General features: G+C 42.0%; 3 protein-coding genes across 3 annotated transcripts; all 3 read right to left on the bottom strand.

The window, feature by feature from the left end:
* Positions 1-280: 280 nt before the first annotated feature.
* Positions 281-9,329, bottom strand: LOC129174103 (oocyte zinc finger protein XlCOF6-like). The gene is made up of 2 exons (XM_054765756.1): positions 9,267-9,329; positions 281-4,042 (listed from the first exon to the last, which is right to left on the bottom strand). Exon 2 carries the CDS (start codon positions 3,990-3,992, stop codon positions 1,689-1,691), a length of 2,304 nt encoding a protein of 767 aa, XP_054621731.1. The 5' UTR covers positions 3,993-4,042; positions 9,267-9,329; the 3' UTR covers positions 281-1,688.
* A 1,136-nt stretch (positions 9,330-10,465) lies between these two features.
* Positions 10,466-14,763, bottom strand: LOC129174896 (gastrula zinc finger protein XlCGF26.1-like). The gene is made up of 2 exons (XM_054766519.1): positions 14,661-14,763; positions 10,466-13,474 (listed from the first exon to the last, which is right to left on the bottom strand). The coding sequence occupies exon 2, from the start codon at positions 13,434-13,436 to the stop codon at positions 11,544-11,546; it is 1,893 nt and encodes a 630-aa protein (XP_054622494.1). The 5' UTR covers positions 13,437-13,474; positions 14,661-14,763; the 3' UTR covers positions 10,466-11,543.
* Positions 14,764-16,851: 2,088 nt separating this feature from the next.
* Positions 16,852-22,018, bottom strand: LOC129174739 (oocyte zinc finger protein XlCOF6-like). The gene is made up of 2 exons (XM_054766505.1): positions 21,765-22,018; positions 16,852-19,114 (listed from the first exon to the last, which is right to left on the bottom strand). Exon 2 carries the CDS (start codon positions 19,066-19,068, stop codon positions 17,035-17,037), a length of 2,034 nt encoding a protein of 677 aa, XP_054622480.1. The 5' UTR covers positions 19,069-19,114; positions 21,765-22,018; the 3' UTR covers positions 16,852-17,034.
* Between the last annotated feature and the right edge of the window lie 13 nt (positions 22,019-22,031).

Here is a 22,031-nt window from a genome sequence, read left to right on the forward strand (position 1 = left end):
TAAAAGAAAAAGAAAGTCCGCCTTGCACAGTGCCTGTACTAAATATATAATTAAGGAACGTACTACAAGCAGCCGACTACTTTCAACAAGCTCAATTTGGTCTTTTTATGGAAAGAAAACACACTATATGTGGGGGGGTTGTATTGAAATTCTTTAGAGGGATGATGGAGACGAAGGCAGTTCATTTCCAATTCAGTAGTTTTATTTCTAACAAACAAAACTTAATACAGATATATCTGGTCTCCTGTAGTTGCATCTGCTGCCAACAGAAGTACACAGGTCTTATCACAGGCAACAGCGAAGAGCATCCTTCTCTCTCTGGCCAAGCTTCTTAGACATTTTGTGATTGTGCAGGATGCAGGAAGTCTGGCAATCGTGGACCAATCAGCTCGTGCAGGAAGTTGGTGACCAATCAGCTCTTGCAAGGGGTTGGTGACAAACACCGTGATGTGGACCAATCAGCTCTTGCCATCGCCTCCTTTCATGATGATTTACCTGCGTGTCTGCAGCGTCAACGTGGCGCGTGGAACACTTAACAGCCTTGAGCTCTTCCTGCTTTGGAGTCACCAAAACAGACATGCACGACAGGGGGGATGGTGTACCTGCAAGGCGACCACTACATCTCAATGCAGATACAAATGAACAATACAAAAGGAAGAAGAAGAAGCAGCCAGTGACAAAACATTCATACACCTTCATTAGCACTGCAAGTCAACTAAATAATGCAACTACATGTGAACACAATAAAAATAATCTACTTCATCAGTATCTATATTTTATTTCTTAAAATGCCTTTTTAATTTTCTATGACAGCATGTTCTGGCAATATTCCCTTCTGGAAATGTACTTGAAGTAGGTTTTTGTGGGTATTTATGTTGTATGTTGTGTGTTTTCTAAATAAAAACGTCTTAAAAAATATTCACACTGACCAGTTCCAGATCTGTCAGTGTTTCACACAGGTCTGCAGTTTTATACCCTGTTTGTTATTATTATTTTTTTTTATAAAGGATCAAATCTACATTTCTCAAATCTAAAAGAAGAAAAGGGTGTTCATACAGGGAAAAGACAAATGAGGAGTGCATAGCATGTTCTGTGGCTCCAACTGCGTTACCAATTGTAATTCCTGAAAAGAACAGTTTCAAAAGATACTTTGATGAACAAAGGCAACAATGTAAAGGAGGAAGATCCATTTCAGTTAATCCTAAAATTAGGCTTTTTCATCATCAATGTGTAATATACAATGTAGATTACGTCATGGCTCAAAAAAGATACACCTTCAAGAGTCCAGTGCCTGCTCCTGCTAAGAATAATGTGTGTACTGAGTCCAGACTCACAGCTGCCTTAGACGGTCAATGTCAATTGACTGGTTCACTTCAAAACTAGGATTTTGGTGTGCTAACTTGGCAAAAATGGGAATAATTGCATTAATAGGTGTGACAGTAATATGTCTGTTTCTTTGTTGCGTCGTAGCCGTTCTGAAGAAAATATAATTAAGATTTTCAGGTGACAGATGACAGCGCACGACAATGAAAAAAAACCAAAAAAACATTTCATGTCAGTTAGCAACGTTAGAAGTCGTTCTTTTGCACAACTATTTTGTTCATGAGCAATACTGCCTTGCTTGTTCATAGAGTAATTATCTTATTGTGTTCTTTGAAATACAGCTGGATGCGTCTTTTAAAAAAAAGTTACTCCCCAGTGTGGATTCTTATGTGTTCAGTCAAGTTTGTAGTATTTGTGAATCGCTGACCACAAGTTGAACAAGAAAAGTTTTTTTCTCTAGTGTGTGTTCTTGTGTGTCCGATCAAAGATATCTTCTGAGAGAAACTTTTACCACACACTGTGCAAAGAAAAGGTTTCTCTCCAGTGTGTACTCTTGTGTGTGTTTTTAAATCACTTTTTTGATTGAATCTTTTACCACACATCATGCAAGGAAAATGTTTCTCTCCAGTGTGTATTCTTGTGTGTATTTTTAAAACAGCTTTTTGAGAGAAACTTTTACCACACACCGTGCAAGTAAAAGGTTTTTCTCCAGTGTGTATTCTTGCGTGAATTTTTAAAACAACTTTTTGAGAGAAACTTTTACCACAAACCGTGCAAGAAAAAGGTTTCTCTCCCGTGTGTCGTCTTGCGTGCATTTTTAAATCACTTGTCTGACAGAATCTTTTACCACACACTGTGCAAAGAAACGGTTTCTCTCCAGTGTGTATTCTTGTGTGTTCTTTCAAATGTGACAGCTGAGAGAATCTTTTACCACACACCGTGCAAGGAAAGGGTTTTTCTCCAGTGTGTATTCTTGTGTGTTTTTTCAAATGTGACCGCTGAGAGAATCTTTTACCGCACACCGTGCAGGGAAACGCTTTCTCTCCAGTGTGTGTTTTTGTATGTACGTTCAAATTTGACCGCCGAGAGAATTTTTTACCACACACAGTGCAAGGAAAAGCTTTCTCTCCAGTGTGTGTTTTTGTGTGTACGTTCAAATTTGACTGCCGAGTGAATTTTTTACCACACACTGCGCAAGGAAAAGGTTTCTCTTCAGCATGCGTTCTTGTATGTATCTTTAAATCACTTGTTTGACAGAATCTTTTCCCACACGCCATGCAAGGAAAAGGTTTTTCTTCAGTGTGTGTTCTTGTGTGTTCTTTCAAATGTGACTGCTGAGAGAATCTTTTACCGCACACCTTGCAACGAAAAGGTTTCTCTCCAGTGTGTATTCTTGTGTGTTCTTTCAAATGTGACTGTTGAGAGAATCTTTTACCGCACACCGTGCAAGAAAACGGTTTCTCTCCAGTGTGTATTCTTGTGTGTTTTTTCAAATGTGACCGCTCAGAGAATCTTTTCCCACACACCGTGCAGGGAAAAGCTTTCTCTCCAGTGTGTGTTTTTGTGTGTGCGTTCAAATTTGACCGCCGAGAGAATTTTTTACCACACACTGCGCAAGGAAACGGTTTCTCTTCAGTGTGTGTTTTTGTGTGTACATTTAAGTTTGATCGCCGAGAGAATTTTTTACCACACACTGCGCAAGGGAAAGGTTTCTCTTCAGTGTGTATTCTGGTGTGTATCTTTAATTCACTAGTTTGAAAGAATCGTTTCCCACACACCACGCAAGGAAAAGGTTTCTCTCCAGTGTGTATTCTTGTGTGTTTTTTTAAATCACTTGTTTGAGAGAATCTTTTCCCACACACCGTGCAAGGAAAAGGTTTCTCTGCAGTGTGTCTTCTTGTGTGTTCTTTCAAATGTGACCGCAGAGAGAATTGTTTACCACACATCGTGCAAGAAAAAGCTTTCTCTCCAGTGTGTGTTTTTGTGTGTTCTTTCAAATTTGACTGCTGAGAGAATCTTTCGCCACAAACCGAGCAGGTGAAAGGTTTCTCTCCTGTGTGACATCTCCTGTGTCTTTTCAGGTTTCCCTTGCTAACAAAAGTTTTGTCACACAGAGAGCATTTCCAGCGTGTGTTGTCAGTGTGACATGTCATATCAGCTTCAGAGTCTTCATCATCAGTGTCAGGAGAGTGTGACGTTGTGTCGTCACTATCTGATAGTGGAGCTAAGAGGTTGTGTGCTTGTGATCCTCCACAGTGGTCTCCATCAGCTTCTATTGTCATGTGTTGAGTTGAGCTGCTGCTTGGAGGCTCCACCTCTCTCTTCTCCTCACTTTCACCTTCATCATCTTCACTCTTCACAGGGACACATATCACTGAGAACTCCTCCAGTCCTTCGTGATCTCCCTCCTGACTGATGCAGTGATCCTCCTCTTCCTCTTTAACATGAGGGGGCTCAGTCTCCTCCTCTTCATCTTTAATGTGGTAGGGCTGTGGCTCCTCTTTTTCCTCTTTAAGGTTGAGGAGCTGTGGCTCCTCCTTTTCCTCTTTAATGTGGGAGGGTTGTGGCTCCTCCTCTTCTTCATTAAGGTTGAAGAGCTGTGGCTCCTCCTTTTCCTCTTTAATGTGGGGAGGCTGTGGCTCCTCCTCTTCCTCTTTAATGTGTTCCATCCTGGAGTACCAATCCTGCTGCTCAGGGGGAAGATCTTCTTCACAAATGTCTACAGGATACAAGTAGACAAAGACATCAGGGTTTCCGCTACATGTAATTGATCGTGGCTACCGCAAAATAAAAACGGCCTCACCTTAAAAATTTGGTTGTTTATTTTTTTACATGAACACAATATATAGTAATAAAATATGAATGGACATACAGTCAAACCTGTCTTAACGGCCACCTTTATAGAACGGCCACCTGCCTATAGCAGCCACTGAAAAATCCCCCGCAGCAAATTTACATGTTATAGACCCTGTGTATAGCAGTCACCTGTCCAACGCGGCCAGCGGCCACCCATTTTGTCTCCCTTGGTCAATATCTGACTGCATATAACGGCCAAATTACCAACTCAAGTAGAAGCTTCATGCACAAAAAAACGTAGACTTTGACTACTGAGTCCTAGCTCAGTCACAATCATTCACAAGATCCACACAAATTGTGAGTTGTTCCACATAAAAAAGCTGTCTTCTTTTGAGCTTGCTATTTCCTGGTCAAACATGTAACTTTTAGAGCATTTGCACCAAAACATTACCGCAAAGTAGGCTGGGAACAGGACGTGCTCGCAGCGACGCTACAATTAAAAAAAAACATACGCTAGCATGCATGCGGCAGCGGGAGCAAAAATGAGTTGGGTTGTACTTAATTGAAGTATTTTAGAATGTACTCACGTTATTTTTCATCAATCCTCATCCACAAATCCATCAAAGTCCTCATCTTCTGTATTCGACACAAACAAAGCCGTCTTCTTTTCCGTTCGCTACTAGTCTGTTAACTTGTCAGTGTTATTCAGCTCCGAAGCAAAGAAGGAAACTTCTCCTGTTGCTTCTGCCAACTTTTACTGAACGCGGCCACCAGACAGCAGCTCAGAACACACACACATCTCTTAGCATCGTCTCTCCTTCCTGCTTGCCCACAAGCCAAAGGTTAAACAAACCCCACTACATAGCTGTCCTGGCAATGCCTGTAAGAAATGACACCGTTTATTTCCTGGTGTGCACTGGTCAATACTGTAATGCCGCTTGTTGTGGGGAAGGAGAGACTCACGTCGCCGATGCACTTTAATGGCTTTATTAACAGCGGAGAACACTGCAGGACTTTACATCCACGCCAACATAAACACACTTCCCAACTCTCTCCAAACTCACAGCTAGCACTGAGCTTAGCTCTCCTGCTCGGGACGCCCACCGTCACTTCCCGTCACTTCCTGATGAACTAAAGCTGTAATGACACTCTGCCGTATAAAAAGTAAAATATTAAAAACAAGCGTAAGACATTACTAGCACAGCTTTGTTCTGTGGGTCGTGGATATATTCTATCAGTTATTATTAAGCCTCTAGCTTCCTTTTAGTAAGTAAAAACCTTGGCTATGATTGCACTACATTGTCATGTAGACCTACAAAGTACACTTGGAAGAACAAGAGGTGAATAAATGTATTGAAACTGATGAGGGGTAGGATTAAATAAGCTTTGCTTCTTCCTACTCCTTTTTGGACATGCAAAATTGTGAATTGTACTATGTGATGTGCTACTGTTTGACTCATATGCATGTTCAGGATGAATTAAAACCATGAACCATGAACCATGATAATAACAAGCCTAGTAGTGCTGTACAACTTTTATCCGCAGTCCGCAGTGCCCTCTCCTGGTCAACATTATTATTATTTTTTTTTCCCTTTTTAAATTTTTTTTTCCTCTACTGGTTCAAACTGGGCGCCAACCTGTCTGTAGAGGCCACCTGTCTATAGCGGCCACTTTTGCAGACTCCCTCTAGTGGCCGCTATAGACAAGTTTGACTGTATATGCTAAATCGAGGGTGCCCTTTAGACCGCCGATCGCGAAGGTAGTGCAGAGCTATCGCATCTGTCACCCACATCATAAACGTCACTTTGTAGATATCATGTGACATTTGTCAGCTGACATTAAACCCCCCTCGTGATTCTCTCTTGTGCCTTGTGGCAAAGTCAGTGGTGAAGAGATGTCTGCAGCCACACACGGATAATGCAACTTTCATCTTTATTATTCTATCCATCATCCATCCATCTTCTACCGCTTATCCCAGATGGGGTCGTGGGGGCAGCAGCCTCAGCAGGGAGGCCCAGACGTTCCTCTCCCCGGCCACTTCGTCCAGCTCCTCGCGGCGATCCGGAGGCGCTCCCAGGGCTGTTGGGAAACAAAGTCTCTCCAACGTGTCCTGGGTCTTCCCCAAGGCCTTCTACTGGTTGGACTTGCCCTGAACACCTCCCTAGGGAGGCGTCTGGGAGGCATCCTGACCAGATGCCCAAGCCACCTCATCTGACGCCTCTTAATGCAGAGGAGTAACGGTTCTACTCCGAGTCTCTCCCGGATGACAGTGCTTCTCACCTTATCTCTAAGGGAGAGCCCAGCCACCCTACGGAGAAAACTCATTTCGGCTGCTTGTACCGGCAATCTTGTCCTTTCGGTCACTACCCAAAGTTCATGACCATCGGCGAGGGTAGGAACGTAGATCGACCGGTAAATTGAGAGCTTTGCCTTTCGGCTCAGCTCCCTCACTGGAAACAGGTCTGACTTATTGCCGACAGTGCGAACCAAACTCTGACACCGGTCATACAGGGAACGAACAGCCTGAATTAGCTGGTCCAATACCCCAAACTCCCGGAGTACTCTGCACAGAATTCCTCGAGGAACACGGTCGAATGCCTTCTCCAAGTCCACAAAACACATGAAGACTGGTTGGGCAAACTCCCATGCACCCGCAAGGACCCTGCTGAGGGTGTAGAGCTGGTCCACAGTTCCACGACCAGATCGAAAACCACACTGCTCCTCCTGAATCTGAGATTCAACTATCTGGCAGATCCTCCTCTGCAGAACCCCTAAATAAACCTTACCAGGGAGGCTGAGGAGTGTGATTCCACGATACTTGAAACACACCCTCCGATCCCCCTCCTTAAAAAGTGGGACCACCACCCTGGTCTGTCAATCCAGAGGCACTGCCTCCGATGTCCACGCGATGCTGCAGAGTCACGCAAGACACGTCTACAGAATCCAGGGCCTTAAGGAACTCTGGGCAGATCTCATTCACCCCCGGGGCCCTGCCACCGAGGAGCTTTTTGACAACCTCATCAACCTCAGCCCCAGAGATCGGAGAGCCCACCGTGAAGTCCCCAGGCTCTGCTTCCTCATAGGAAGACGTGTCGGTGGGATTGAAGAGGTCTTCCAAGTATTCTTTCCACCGATCCACAACATCCTTAGTCGAGGGCAGCAGCACATCATCCACAGTGTTGACTGTGCACTGCTTCCCCCTCCGGAGATGCCGGACGGTGGTCCAGAACCTCTTTGAAGCTGTCCGGAAGTCGTTCTCTTCTCCAAACTCCTCCCATGCCCGAGTTTTTGCCTCAGCGACTGCCAGAGTTGCAGACTGCTTGGCCTGCCAATACCTGTCAGCTGTCTCCGGAGTCCCATGAGCCAAAAAGGCCCGAAGACTCCTTCTTCAGCTTGACGGGCATCCCTCACCACTGATGTCCACCAATGGGTTCTGGGATTACCGCCACAACAGGTACCAACCACCTTACGGCCACAGCTCCGATCAGCTGCCTCAACAATGGGGGCACGGAACATGGCCCATTCAGACTCAATGTCCGCCACCTCCCTCGGAACGTGGTCGAAGCTCTCCCGGAGGTGGGAGTTGAAACTCCTGACACGAGACTCTGCCAGTCGTTCCCAGTAGACCCTCACAATACGTTTGGGCCTGCCAGGTCCCCTACCATTGTATGAAACTACCATTTCATGATGAATTGGAAAATATGCCTGTTGCTGAAAGCTTTTTAATATGTTTCCTTGACTTCGGCTGCATTTTCTTTTGCATGATCATTTATGTGTGATAGTAAATGCTAACTGGATGTAATAAATGAAGCGTGTGTATAATGAACGCTACATAGCTATTTTAACTGACATACTCCTCAAGTTACAGTATGTACACAAAAGGGGTGCCACGAGATCTCGCGAAATCACAACGGGACAAGATTTCTCGTTTGGAAAACATATTATAATAGGGAGATCTATGGGACGTGGTCATTTTAAAAGTAACTGACAGGCTGAAAAAGTGTGAGCACTCCTGCGCTATATGTACACAGCCATGTCAAAAAATTTGAATATTGTGTAAAAGTTCATTTTCTTCCGTAATATAATTCAAATTTTGAAACCTTCATATATTCTAGGTTCATTGTGAATGCAATGAACTATTCAAAACCTTTTTTGTCTGAATTTGGATTTTTCTGGCATACAGCTCTAGAAAACCCCAAAATCCATGTGTCATAATATTAGAATATTCTGACAGTACTCAGTTACTCGGTCTCAAAGTACTCCGGTGGCTAATTTAAAAATCAGCTAATTAACTCAAAACGCCTGTTAAGGTTCCCTGAGCCTATAAAAACTTGTCAGCCTGGTTCAGATCACAAAACCACAACCATGGGGAAGGCTTCTAACCTGAATGATAAGGAGAAGGCCGCTCTTCACATCCTCCATCACGAGGGCAAAAAACAAAAATACATTTCAGAAAAAGTTGGAAGTTCAAAGTGCTGTTTGAAAGCACATAAGAGGAAAGCTTGTTGGAAGATCAAAATGTGGGAAGAAACGCTGCACAAGCAGTAGAGATGTCCGGAAGCTTAAGAAAAAACTGAAGCAGAGCCGCTTCAAAAATGTGACTGAGCTCACAAATCAGCGGAATGAGGCTGGAGTGGGTTCATCATAAAAAGAAATTTCACTACGCTTTATTCTGAAAAACATGCACCGGAATCTGACATGGTGGCACTAGACACATAAGGAAAGGGAGAGAAGACCAAGAGAATGGGAGTTAAATTTAATGAATTCATTTCGTGTTCAAACCTGTGAAAACAACCCTAGTGTTGACATCATTACCGACAATAAATGTAAATATTTAAAAAAAGAAATCGCTGCCACAGCACCGCAGCAGCAGCACCACAGAGCAGCGGCAGTCCGCCTCCCATGCAGCCCACCAGCACAGCTGATAAATCCTAGGGGAAAGCCTGGATATGCTGTAGAAAAGTTTCACTTTTACTTTAGCTTATTTGAAACATGAAACTGCAATTATCAATCCGACACTGACACGAGCCCTTGATATCGATGGAATGGCTGTGTGGACTACATAAATAAAATGGACCTTCAATGAGAAAAGCTTTTCATGAGTATAAACTTATAAACACGACAGGGTTAGAATGAAACCAACCCACCTTTTATCAGCAACACAGAAAATTCACGCGTACTTCAACGGATGCCCGGATGGATCTGTGGTCCTACGAAGGACTACTAGCTGTCCAGCGAGGTGCCTGGCGTAAAAGAAAAAGGAAGTCCGCCTTGAACAGTGCCTGTACTAAATATATAATTAAGGAACGTACTACAAGCAGCCGACTACTTTCAACAAGCTCAATTTGGACTTTTTATGGAAAGAAAACACACTATATTAGTCAAGGTAATTTAATTAAACAATTTGCAGACGGGGGATTTCAAAAGATTGAATTTGACAGAATAAATGGCACAATCAAAATAAATTAACTTAGGTCATTCTTAACTAATCATAATAACTTATGGATGTATATTCCAAATAAACTATTTTCAGATGTGCGTGGAGTTATCCTCTTACTTGGATGTTATTATGACATTAAAAAACTGCCCATAAAAACTTCCAAAAGCAATTTTTTTTTAAATAAATGATATTGTTTTTTGTACTGGAAATAAAGAAAAGAAAGATGGGTACATTTTTCATTCACAAATGACATAATTAATGCTCTGAACCTCATGGAAAACCACTAGATTCAAATTTATTTTTATTATTTATGTCGTTTTTTTGGAGTATCTATATTTTATTACATTAGATTTGCCTCTTTAATTTTCTATGACAGCCTGTTCTGGCAATATTCCTTTCTGGAAATGTTCTTGAAGTAGGTGTTTGTGTGTATACAATGCAGATGAAGTCATGGCTCAAAAAAGATACACACCTTCAAGAGTCCACTGCCTGCTCCTGCTAAGAATAATGTGTGTACTGAGTCCAGACTCACAGCTACCTTAGACGGTCCCCCAACAAAGTAAATTATTTATGTTTTGTAGGTGGCGGTTATAAGATTGAAAACCAGTTCGCCAACTATGTAGGATGTTATCCTGGTTCCCGCACGTGAACATAACTCCTATCTTTGTCACAAAGCTAGTATGGTACAAAAACCCAGGCCCAAGTGATCATTCCATTCCATTCCATTCCATTTTCCTCCGCTTATCCGGGTCCGGGTCGCGGGGGCAGCAGTCTCAGTAGGGAAGCCCAGACTTCCCGGTCCCCGACCACCTCCTCCAGCTCCACCGGGAGGACACCGAGGCGTTCCCAGGCCAGCTGTGAGACATAATCCCTCCAGCGTGTCCTAGGTCTTCCCCGGGGCCTTCTCCCGGCTGGGCATGCCCGAAACACCTCACCAGGGAGGCGTCCGGGAGGCATCCGGACTAGATGCCCGAGCCACCTCAGCTGGCTCCTCTCGATGTGAAGGAGCAAGTGATCATCATGCCATAATATAACAATGACAATACCCGATAACCAGGGCTTGCCCGTGCATTCTACGGCAGTAGCTGATAGGTATTGGATGTGCGGTGATGACATAGTGCGTAATGTTCTTCATCAGCTATGGATTGGCCTACCTACATTGGTGAAGATGAAAGTCCCAGTTCAAGTAACGTACAAAAGGTGCAAGGGAGATACTCAAAACGCAAGGTGGAACAGGTAACACTAGTTTTAAAAGATCATATGTACCAGACTCCCGTGTCTATCTATACACAACAGGACAACCAAGAGGAATTTCTGAGGAATTCAAAGCTAGAAGTGAAATTAAGGCCGGTCTGGAGTACATATTTCTCTGGATTACGCCCAATAAAAACAATGAAGCCCTTTGAGCACGAGGAGAACAATTACGCAAAATAGCATGGCAAAATGATCAAACTCTGAATTGGATGCTTGCCGAAAGGGGGGAGTCTGAGACGCTGAGACGAGTCACCGACTCGTCTCAGCGAAGGAAGCTCTTCATCACAACTAGAACACCAAGATGACATTGCACTGATCATTGGCGAGTGATTGGAGAAAAAGAGTGTTGATGTTTTCTGATTTCTTTCATTATTTAGTGTGGCCCTTGCTCTTGCCAGAAAGCCCAGCTGCTAGGAGATGGAAGGAGGTCTAAACTCCAAATAAGGAGAAAGTTCTGGTAATCCACGTCATTATCGTTCAGAACCCTATTTAATTGTGATTTAATAAACGAGCAGAGCCCCATTCTCCCTCAAACTGCTGTCTTCTGTCTTGTTTCTCAATACTGCACGACAATAAAAATTACACAAACATTTCATGTCAGTTAGCAACGTTAGAAGTTGTTCTTTTGCACAACTTTTTTGTTCAAGAGTAATACTGCCTTGCTTGTTCATACAGTAATTCTTTTATTGTGCTCTTTGAAATCCAGCTGGATGCGTCCTTTCAATAAAAGTTACTCCCCAGTGTGGGTTCTTGTGTGTTCTTTCAAATGTGACCGCTGAGAGAATCTTTTCCCACACACCGTGCAGGGAAAAGCTTTCTCTCCAGTGTGTGTTTTTGTGTGTACATTCAAATTTGACCGCCGAGTAAATTTTTTACCACACACTGCGCAAGGAAAAGGTTTCTCCCCAGTGTGTATTCTTGTGTGTATTTTTAAAACAACTTTTTGAGAGAAACTTTTACCACACACTGTGCAAGTGAAAGGTTTCTCTCCAGTGTGTATTCTTGTGTGTATTTTTAAAACAACTTGTTGAAAGAAACTTTTACCGCACACTGTGCAAGAAAAAGGTTTCTCTCCCGTGTGTCGTCTTGTGTGCATTTTTAAATCACTTGTCTGACAGAATCTTTTACCGCACACTGTGCAAAGAAACGGTTTCTCCCCAGTGTGTATTCTTGAGTGTACATTCAAATTTGACCGCAGAGTGAATTTTTTACCACACACTGCGCAAGGAAAAGGTTTCTCTCCAGTGTGTATTCTTGTGTGTTTTTTCAAATGCCCCCGCTGAGAGAATCTTGTACCGCACACCGTGCAGGGAAACGCTTTCTCTCCAGTGTGTGTTTTTGTGTGTACATTCAAATGTGACCGCCGAGTGAATTTTTTACCACACACTGCACAAGGAAAAGGTTTCTCTTCAGTGTGTATCCTTGTATGTATCTTTAAATCACTTGTTCGACTGAATCTTTTCCCACACACGGTGCAAGGAAAAGGTTTCTCTTCAGTGTGTATTCTTGTGTGCTCTGTCAAAAATGACTGCTGTGAGAATCTTTTACCACACACCTTGCAACGAAAAAGTTTCTCTCCAGTGTGTATCCTTGAGTGTTCTTTCAAATTTGACTGCTGAGAGAATCTTTTACCACACACCGTGCAAGAAAAAGGTTTCTCTCCTGTGTGTAATCTTGTGTGTTTTTTCAAATTTGACCGCTCAGAGAATCTTTTACCACATATTGTGCAGGGAAAAGCTTTCTCTCCAGTGTGTGTTTTTGTGTGTGCGTTCAAATTTGACCGCTGAGAGAATTTTTTCCCACACACTGTGCAAGGAAAAGCTTTCTCTCCAGTGTGTATTTTTGTGTGTGCATTCAAATTTGACCTCCGAGAGAATTTTTTCCCACACACTGCGCAAGGAAAAGCTTTCTCTCCAGTGTGTGTTTTTGTGTGTTCTTTCAAATTTGACTGCAAAGAGAAACATTCACCACAAACCGAGCAGGTGAAAGGTTTCTCTCCTGTGTGACGTCTACTGTGTCTTTTCAGATTTCCCTTGCTAACAAAAGTTTTGTCACATTGAGAGCATTTCCAGTGTGTGTTGTCAGTGTGACATGTCATATCAGCTTCAGAGTCTCCATCATCAGTGTCAGGAGAGTGTGACCTTGTGTCGTCACTATCTGATAGTGGAGCTAAGAGGTTGTGTGCTTGTGATCCTCCACAGTGGTCTCCATCAGCTTCTGTTGTCATGTGTTGAGTTGAGCTGCTGCTTGGAGGCTCCACCTCTCTCTTCTCCTCACTTTCACCTTCATTATCTTCACTCTTCACAGTGACAACAATCACTGGGAACTCCTCCAGTCCTTCAAGATGCTCTCCCTCCTGACTAATGCTGTGATCCTCCTCTTCTTCTTTAATGTGGGTGGGTTGTGACTCCTTTTCTTCCTCTTTAAGGTTGAGGAGCTGCAGCTCCACCTTTTCCTCTTTAATGTAGGAGGGCTGTGGCCTCTCCTTTTCCTCTTTAATGTGGGGGGGCTGTGGCTCTCCCTCTTCCTCTTTAATGTGGGGGGGCTGTGGCTCCTCCTCTTCCTCTTTAATGCTGGGGGGTTGTGGAGCCACGTCCTCCTCTTCGTCTTTAATGTGTTTCATCCTGGAGTACAAATCAGGGGGAAGATCTTACCAGATGTCTGCAGGATACAAGAAGAAAGAGACATCAGGGTTTCTGCTACATGTAATTGATCGCGGCCTACCACCTCACCTTAAAGGTTGTTTTTTTTGTTTTTTTTTTACATGAACATGATATGTAGTAATAAAATATGAATGGACATATATGCTAAATCAGGGGTGCCCATTACACTACAAGGTAGTGCGGAGGTATCGCATGTGTCACCCACGTCCCATTGCAGAAATAAAATAAGATAACATACAGTATGAATTGCACTTGAGAAAATACATATCACAAACACCAATTCCGCCACTTTACAGAGTGTAAATATTATAATTTCTTCTTTTTATTATATATTATCATAACAGTGGTTTATTTGGTCTCAAAAAATGGAAACAATGATATCCTTTAGTGCCAATTTGTGGGACATCAAGCATTCCCATGTGCCCCCGCATGAGTTCATGATTTGGCTAAAATAAAAAAAGTGTGTTTGTCATTGTGCTTCTCTCGTCTCGTGGACGCAGTCTCGTGTATTGTGTGGTCTCGCGAGTTGGGAGTCTCGTCACACCCCTAGGACACAACTATTGAGACATTATGTGTAACTTGCGGCAATTAATCTAATAACTTAGTGATTACAATTAGTTTATAGAAATAATGCTTTATTAAATAATTAGCTAAGTAGATGACAGCTGTTTAAGTGTGTCAAAGGTCAAATCGGGAGAGCTCGCGCAGCGCAGGCCAGCTGGAATCAACAACCAGATAAGGGAAAGACAGGGACTAACTTGGGCCTTGAGATAGTTTTGGAAGAAAATGTGCTGATATGTGCAAGGACAAATGTTGTCCGGTCAGCGAAGGAGCCGCCTGACGCCTGCTGGTGTCACACAAGCTTCGTCAAGGAATCCAGGAGAAAGGTATCTTTCTTTCTTTCTTTTCCGCCTCCCACGCGGCCCACCACCACAACTTTAAAAAACCCTACGGCAAACCCTGGATATGCTTTACAGAAGCTCAACTTTTTCTTTAGTTTATTTGAAACATTAAAGTGTAAGTATCGATCCCACACTGGCACGAGCCCTTGGTTTCGATAGGATGGTTACGTGAAGTACAGAAAGGAAATGGACCTTCGCGGAGAAAAGCTTTTAGGAGTCGCGCTAATGAACAAATAGACTGATAGCATTAACATGACAGGGTAAGAATATAACCCAACCCACCTTTTTTCTCACCAACGCAGACAAATAGCCTTTTCCGACCACTTCAACAACCGACGCCAGGATAGAGCGGTGGTCCTACGAAGGACCCCTAGTTGCCCAGCGAGGTGCCTGGCATAAAAGAAACACGAACAGAACAGTGCCTGCACTAAATATAAACCAATAAATAGCGAATTTAGTACAAGCAGCCTATTACTTTCAACAGGCTCAATTTTCACTTTATTTGGAAAGAAATCCACACTCAATTAGATACGGTAAGTTAATTAAACAATTGTTGTCACAGAATGTAGCCAAAACAGACCCAACTATCAGCTGCTGGCGTCGCACAACTTTGTCAAGGAATCCGGGAGAAAGTTATCTTTAGAGAGACTGGCGCCAATGGTCTGAGCAGAACAATCATAAACAGAACTCACACACACGCACATACGTCGACACGTCCTACACACGCGCACGCACACACACACACACACACACACACACACACACACACACACACACAAGGACCCATCACAAGGCGCTGCACACACAAAAACTTTTCCACATTTTGAGCACTATAGGCCATAGGTAATATATAAATAATATATATAATATAATAATAATACATATATATATATATATATATATATATAAATATAAATATATATATATAAATATAAATATAAATATATATATATATATAATATATGCTATATATAATATATATAATATAATATATACTATTTAGTAATAAGTCACATAAAATTTTACTGACAAACATAAACACAACTCACACACACATCCAAAGACACGTCCCACACACGCACAAACACACACACGCACACACACACCCACTAAACTCAGTTAGAACCACTATAATCCCCAGACAAAACAGACTTAAAGAAGTATTCCCTGCACTCTCATTTTCCTACTAACCTTTTTCAAGTCCTTTTTTCCCCCAACCCCAAGTGCGTAATTTACACAGGCTATACGGAGGTCATGACCCCCGCAAAAATCAGATCTAGCCAATATAACCCTCGGAATATAACCACCTCATTCCAATAACTGGTTAAAACATAAAAATTGAAACAGAAAATTCAACTCTCACCGGGCGCTGGAAATTGTTTGTGTTTGTAGATCACAGCGGAGTCACATCTCCATCCCACAGCACATTGGGCCTCTCGTCTCCAACAAGGTAAAGGTGGGAGGACGTTTGGGTTTTAACACGTTTAAGGGGGTCAAAAATCCCTACAGACCCCCGGTCCGTTTAACCCGTTTTTTGCAGAACAAAACCCCAAGGACGCCCGGCCACATCTCTCATGATTCTTAAAGGATGTCAACCTACTGCGAAGATATCCTGTCTTATCTTAATAGCGGCAAACCATGTGTTCAGAAACGTTTGGGAATATCTTTATGCAATAAGAGCTAATATGAAGAGTTTGAATAAACAGGTCTCTTCTTACCTTTATGTGGGGCGGCCCTGATATTCCAGACACCTTTCCGTCCACCCGAAAATGTCCTTTCCTCCTCTGGAGATCACACGTCAGGGGTCACCATTAACTGTTGCAGATGACATTCCCCACAACCTACTAAATGTCCTACCTACTAAAGGACCAGTTGGGAACATTAAGCCAATTTCACCTCCACCTTGCGTGTTAGTTTATCTCCAGCCATGAGAAGGAAAGAAGACTCACACCAGATTATGTTTAAGAATTGTATTGAGAGTATTTAACAGTTTTTGGAGCACCACACCCCGTCTCATCCACCAGTCCCCTTGTCCTCCACACCAGCTGAATGAGAGAGGGTCTCGAACTCTCGCCTCGCCAGTCTCTCCAAAGATAACTTTCTCCCGGATTCCTTGACGAAGTTGTGTGACGGCAGCAGGTGATAGTTGGGTCTGTTTTGGCTACATCCCGTGACCATATCTGGCTGCTGCAAGCTGTTTATGCATTGTTATCTTTTATGCTCCCTCGTCCCCTTTCACCTACGTAAACCAATGTTCATCTATTCAGCTGACAGTTTAACAAAGCATCGTTTCTATAAACTACTTGTAATCACTCACTCAGTTATGAGATGAATCGATAATAAACAGTTATCATTCCATAGTACTTATATTAAGGCACTCAGTTAATAATTCAATCAATAAAAGTCAATGCAAACAGGTATTCTAAAATTTACTTGTAATAATTATTATAAGTTAAAACAATATCATCCTACACTTGTCTTCTTTCTCAGTACTGCACGACAATGAAAAACGAAACAAACATTGCAAACATTTCATCATGTCAGTAAGCAACATTGCTGCAACAAGTCGTTTTTCAAGAGAAATACTGTCTTGCTTTTTCATACTTCTCTTACTGTGTTCTCTGAAATCCAGCTGGATGCATCCTTAAAAAATAAGTTACTCCCCAGTGTGGATTCTTATGTGTTCAGTCAAGTTTGTAGTATTTGTGAATCTCAGACCACACGTTGAACAGAAAACGTTTTCTCTAGTGTGTGTTCTTGTGTGTCCGATCAAATATATCTTCTGAGAAAAACTTTTACCACACACCGTGCAAAGAAAAGGTTTCTCTCCAGTGTGTACTCTTATGTGTGTTTTTAAATCACTTTTTTCATTGAATCTTTTACCACACATCGTGCAAAGAAAATGTTTCTCCCCAGTGTGTATTCTTGTGTGTACTTTCAAAACAGCTTTTTGAGAAAAACCTTTAAGGCACACCGTGCAAGTAAAAGGTTTCTCTCCAGTGTGTCGTCTTGTGTGCATTTTTAAATCGCTCGTTTGACAGAATCTTTTACCACACACCGTGCAAAGAAAAGGTTTCTCTCCAGTGTGTATTCTTGTGTGTTCTTTCAAATGTGACCGCTGAGAGAATCTTTTACCACACACTGTGCAAGGAAAGGGTTTCTCTCCAGTGTGTATTCTTGCGTGTGTTTTTAAATCAGCTTTCTGAAAGAAACTTTTATTACACACAGTGCAAAGAAAAGGTTTCTCTCCTGTGTGTCGTCTTGTGTGCATTTTTAAATCGCTCGTTTGACAGAATCTTTTGCCACACATCGTGCAAAGAAAAGGTTTGTCTCCCGTGTGTATTCTTGTGTGTTCTTTCAAATGTGACTGCTGAGAGAATCTTTTACCACACACCGTGCAAGGAAAAGGTTTCTCTCCAGTGTGTATTTTTGTGTGTACGTTCAAATTTGACTGCCGAGAGAATTTTTTACCACACAATGTGCAAGGAAAAGGTTTCTCTTCAGTGTGTATTCTTGTGTGTATTTTTAAATCACTTGTTTGAGAGAATCTTTTCCCACACACCGTGCAAGGAAAAGGTTTCTCTCCAGTGTGTCTTCTTGTGTGTATTTTTAAATCACTTGCCTGAGAGAATCTTTTCCCACTCACCGTGCAAGAAAAAGGTTTCTCTGCACTGTGTCTTCTTGTGTGTTTTTTCAAATGTGACTGATGAGAGAATTTTTTACTACACACCGTGCAGGGAAAAGGTTTCTCTCCAGTGTGAATTCTTGTGTGTATTTTTAAATCACTTGTTTGAGAGAATCTTTTCCCACAAACAGCGCAAGGAAAAGGTTTTTCTGTAGTGTGTCGTCTTATGTGTTCTTTCAAATGTGATCGCTGAGAGAATCTTTTACCGCACACCGTGCAGGGAAAAGGTTTCTCTCCAGTGTGTGTTTTTGTGTGTACATTCAAATTTGACAGGCGAGAGAATGTCTTACCACACACTGCGCAAGGAAAAGCTTTCTCTCCAGTGTGTATTCTTGTGTGTACGTTCAAATTCGATCGCCGAGAGAATCTCTTCCCACACACTGTGCAAGGAAAAGGTCTCTCTCCGGTGTGTATTCTTGTGTGTTGTCTCAAATTTGACTGCAGAGAAAATCTTTCACCACAAACTGAGCAGGTGAAATGTTTCTCTCCTGTGTGATGTCTCATGTGTCTTTTCAGATTTCCCTTGTTAACAAGAGTTTTGTCACACTGAGAGCATTTCCAGCGTGTGTTGTCAGTGTGACATGTCAAATCAGCTTCAGAGTCTTCATCATCAGTGTCAGGAGAGTGTGACGTTGTGTCGTCACTATCTGATAGTGGAGCTAAGAGGTTGTGTGCTTGTGATCCTCCACAGTGGTCTCCATCAGCTTCTGTTGTCATGTGTTGAGTTGAGCTGCTGCTTGGAGGCTCCACCTCTCTCTTCTCCTCACTTTCACCTTCATCATCTTCACTCTTCACAGAGACAACAATCACTGGGAACTCCTCCAGTCCTTCAAGATGCTCTCCCTCCTGACTGATAATGTGATCCTCCTCTTCCTCTTTTATGTGGAGGGGCTGTGGCTCCTTTTCTTCCTCTTTAAGGTTGAGGAGCCATGGCTCCTCCTCTTCCTCTTTAATGTCAGGCGGTTGTGGATCCACATACTCCTCTTCCTCTTTAATGTGTTCCATCCTGGAGTTCCAATCCTGCTGCTGACTGAAGATGGTCTTCAGATGTCTGCAGGACACAAGAAGACAAAGGCAAAGACACAAAAAATGTGTTGTTTTTTTTATGTGAACACAATTTTTTGTCATACAATATGAATGGATATATAATGGGTGCTAGCTTATTTTAATAACAATTCAATTGGTATCACAATTTGTGGTTGCCGATGTGATTCAAGGACGATATTTGTTCATTTAGAACAATACAATCCAAAGTGATTTTAAATTTTAAATCGAGCGAGCAACTTTTTAACTAACGGCAAATCAAACTGTTACACGAGTAACATTTAGCATCTTTATCATCAAAAGTACTAAAAAAAACCCACATCCATTTAAAGCCTGTCTGATGGCTGTGCTTTGCGTCCTGAACTCCAGTATAGAAATGTGTGTTTTCTACATTTTCTTTGTGAAACTACCATGTCTTGATGAATTGGAAAATATGCCCGTTGTTGAAAGCTTTTTAATATATTTCCTTGACTTCGGCTGCATTTTCTTTTGCATGATCATTTATTTTTGACAGCGAACGCTAACTGGATGTAATCAATGAAGCGTATGTATAAGGAACACTATGCAGCTATTCAGACTACTCACTGATCTGTATTATATATCTGGATAGCTCATTGGCGATGACTTGTGAAGCCACACGGCCGCCATATTGCCACTCGCAAGAAACACTTCTCGACAAGCTTTTGCATTTGTGGTGAACTTCTTTTATTAATTCGGATTTTTTTTTTTTTATCTTGAACATGCATACAAGTCAAACAGTTGCACATCACACAATACAGTTCACAGTTTTGCATGTCCAAAAAGGAGTAGGAAGAAGCAAAGCTGATTTAATCCTTCCCCTCATCAGCTTCACATCAATTGCAATACATTCACTCACCTCTTGTTCTTCCAGGTATGCTTTGTAAGGCTACATGACAATGTAGTGCGATCATAACAAGGTTTTCACTTACTAAAAGGAAGCTACAGGCATAATGATAACTGATAGAATGATTGAAGAAGTGTTTGATTGATAATGAATGAGTACAGACCATGTAGTCACCACAATGAAAAGTTAATAGTCAGTATAGTAATGGTTAGATGTTGTATTGTATGTACACAGTGGTTCAGGTCTCTTCTTCTTTGTATTTTGTGAACATCAACTGCTTGTACTTTTTATTAAAATCGCTCATTGTTGTGCATTGTTTGAGTATTGGACACTAATTTTGCCTTAAGATGCCTGCATGTGCAGCTATTAACTGCACAAATCGCCAGTTCAAATGCTGTGGACGAACATTTCACATGTAAGTATGATTGAAATGTAGATTTATGATTGATCATTTCAGGGTTTTGCACCGTCGATCTCTCAGATATTTCTGATCGTGTAAAATTCCTCTGATTAAATGTATGTCCAGAATTGATACGTTTATATAGCTCTATAATAGCTAAGAGGAAATGTACGTACTTTTTTGTTATATCATGATATATGTATTTTTTTTTAGGGACGAAGGTTGCGTTACTTGAAGGAATGGGAGAATCTCCCCGCTTTTTAATTTACAATATAGATGTTCTGCGAGCCTCTTTATCTGCTTTGTACGCTGTGTACGTTGTGCGAATGTAGTCGAGATGTGAGTGGTAAGATGGCGTCTCTGTGGCTTCAGCGGCTTGCACGGCGGCGTGCGACGTATGAGCTATCCAGATATATTATACAGATCAGTGAGACTACTCAGGTTGTGTACACAATATGGGTGTCACGAGATGTCGCAAGATTACAATTTGAAGAGAACAGGGCAGCCAGCTCTCATAAATGGCGCTTTATTTTGCAACACATGCACCGGAATCGCCGGTCTGCCCTGGTGGCACTTGACAGATAAGGAAGAAAGAAAAGACCAAGAGAAAGGTATTTAAAGTTAATGAATGTTTCTTGCTCAAGCCTGTGAAAATGTTGTTGTACTTTAGAACTTCAAACATGAAACTGCGAGTATCGATCCAACACTGACACGAGCCCTTGATTTTGATAGGATGGCTATTTGGAGTGCAGGAAGAAAATGGGTAGTGTTAATGAACAAACAGAACGCTTATAAACATGTGAGTAAGAATGAAACCCAAACCACCTTTTATCACCAACGGAAACAGACATTTATTTATTCATACACAATGAGAATGAAATCTAATTTTAAATATCACAAAAATATTTCACTACGCTTAATTTGGAAAAACATGCACCTGAGCCGCCTGTCTTGGCAGATCCGGAAGGGAAGAAAAGACTACTAGAAAGGTATTTCAAGTTAATGAATGTGTTTCTTGTCAAGCCTGTGAACAGGATCCTAGTGTTGCCATTATTACTGACAGTACATTTCTTTTTTTATCGCTGCCAACGCGACGCAGTAACGCAGCGACGGCAGTCCGCCTCCGATGCAGCCCAGTACCACAACTTGAACAAATCCGAGGCGAAACCCTGGATGTGCTTTAGAAAAGTTCAACTTCTACTTTAGTTCATTTGAAACATGAAACTGCGAGTATCGATCCCACACTGACACAAGCCCTTGATATCGATACGATGGCTATATGGGGTACACAAAGAAAATAGACCTTCGCAGAGAAAAGCTTTTTATGAGTAGTGTTCACGAACACATAGAACGCTTATAAACATAAGAGAGCAAGAATAAAACCCAACCCACCTTTTATCACCAACCTAGGCAGACAGACATTTACGAGCACTTCAAAAACAGATGCCGGATGGGTCTGTGGTCCTTCGAAGGACCCACACCAGCCCAGCAAGATGCCTGACTTGAAAGAAACACGAAGTCCGCCCTGAACAGTGCCTGCACCAAATATAAATCTATAATTAGCCAGGTGTAGCACGGAAGGCTCTATAGGCGGTACACATGATATGTAAAAAAGAAAAAAAAGAAAATTTTATATTCCTTGAAAAAAAAATTGCCAGA

Source organism: Dunckerocampus dactyliophorus, chromosome 1 (genome assembly GCF_027744805.1).
Source record: "Dunckerocampus dactyliophorus isolate RoL2022-P2 chromosome 1, RoL_Ddac_1.1, whole genome shotgun sequence".
Taxonomy (NCBI): domain Eukaryota; kingdom Metazoa; phylum Chordata; class Actinopteri; order Syngnathiformes; family Syngnathidae; genus Dunckerocampus; species Dunckerocampus dactyliophorus.

Bases quoted from the DNA above. Each gene is read 5' to 3' on its own strand.
- LOC129174739 (XM_054766505.1), bottom strand. From the start codon at position 19,068: ATGGAACACATTAAAGAGGAAGAGGAGTATGTGGATCCACAACCGCCT.
- LOC129174103 (XM_054765756.1), bottom strand. From the start codon at position 3,992: ATGGAACACATTAAAGAGGAAGAGGAGGAGCCACAGCCTCCCCACATT.
- LOC129174896 (XM_054766519.1), bottom strand. From the start codon at position 13,436: ATGAAACACATTAAAGACGAAGAGGAGGACGTGGCTCCACAACCCCCC.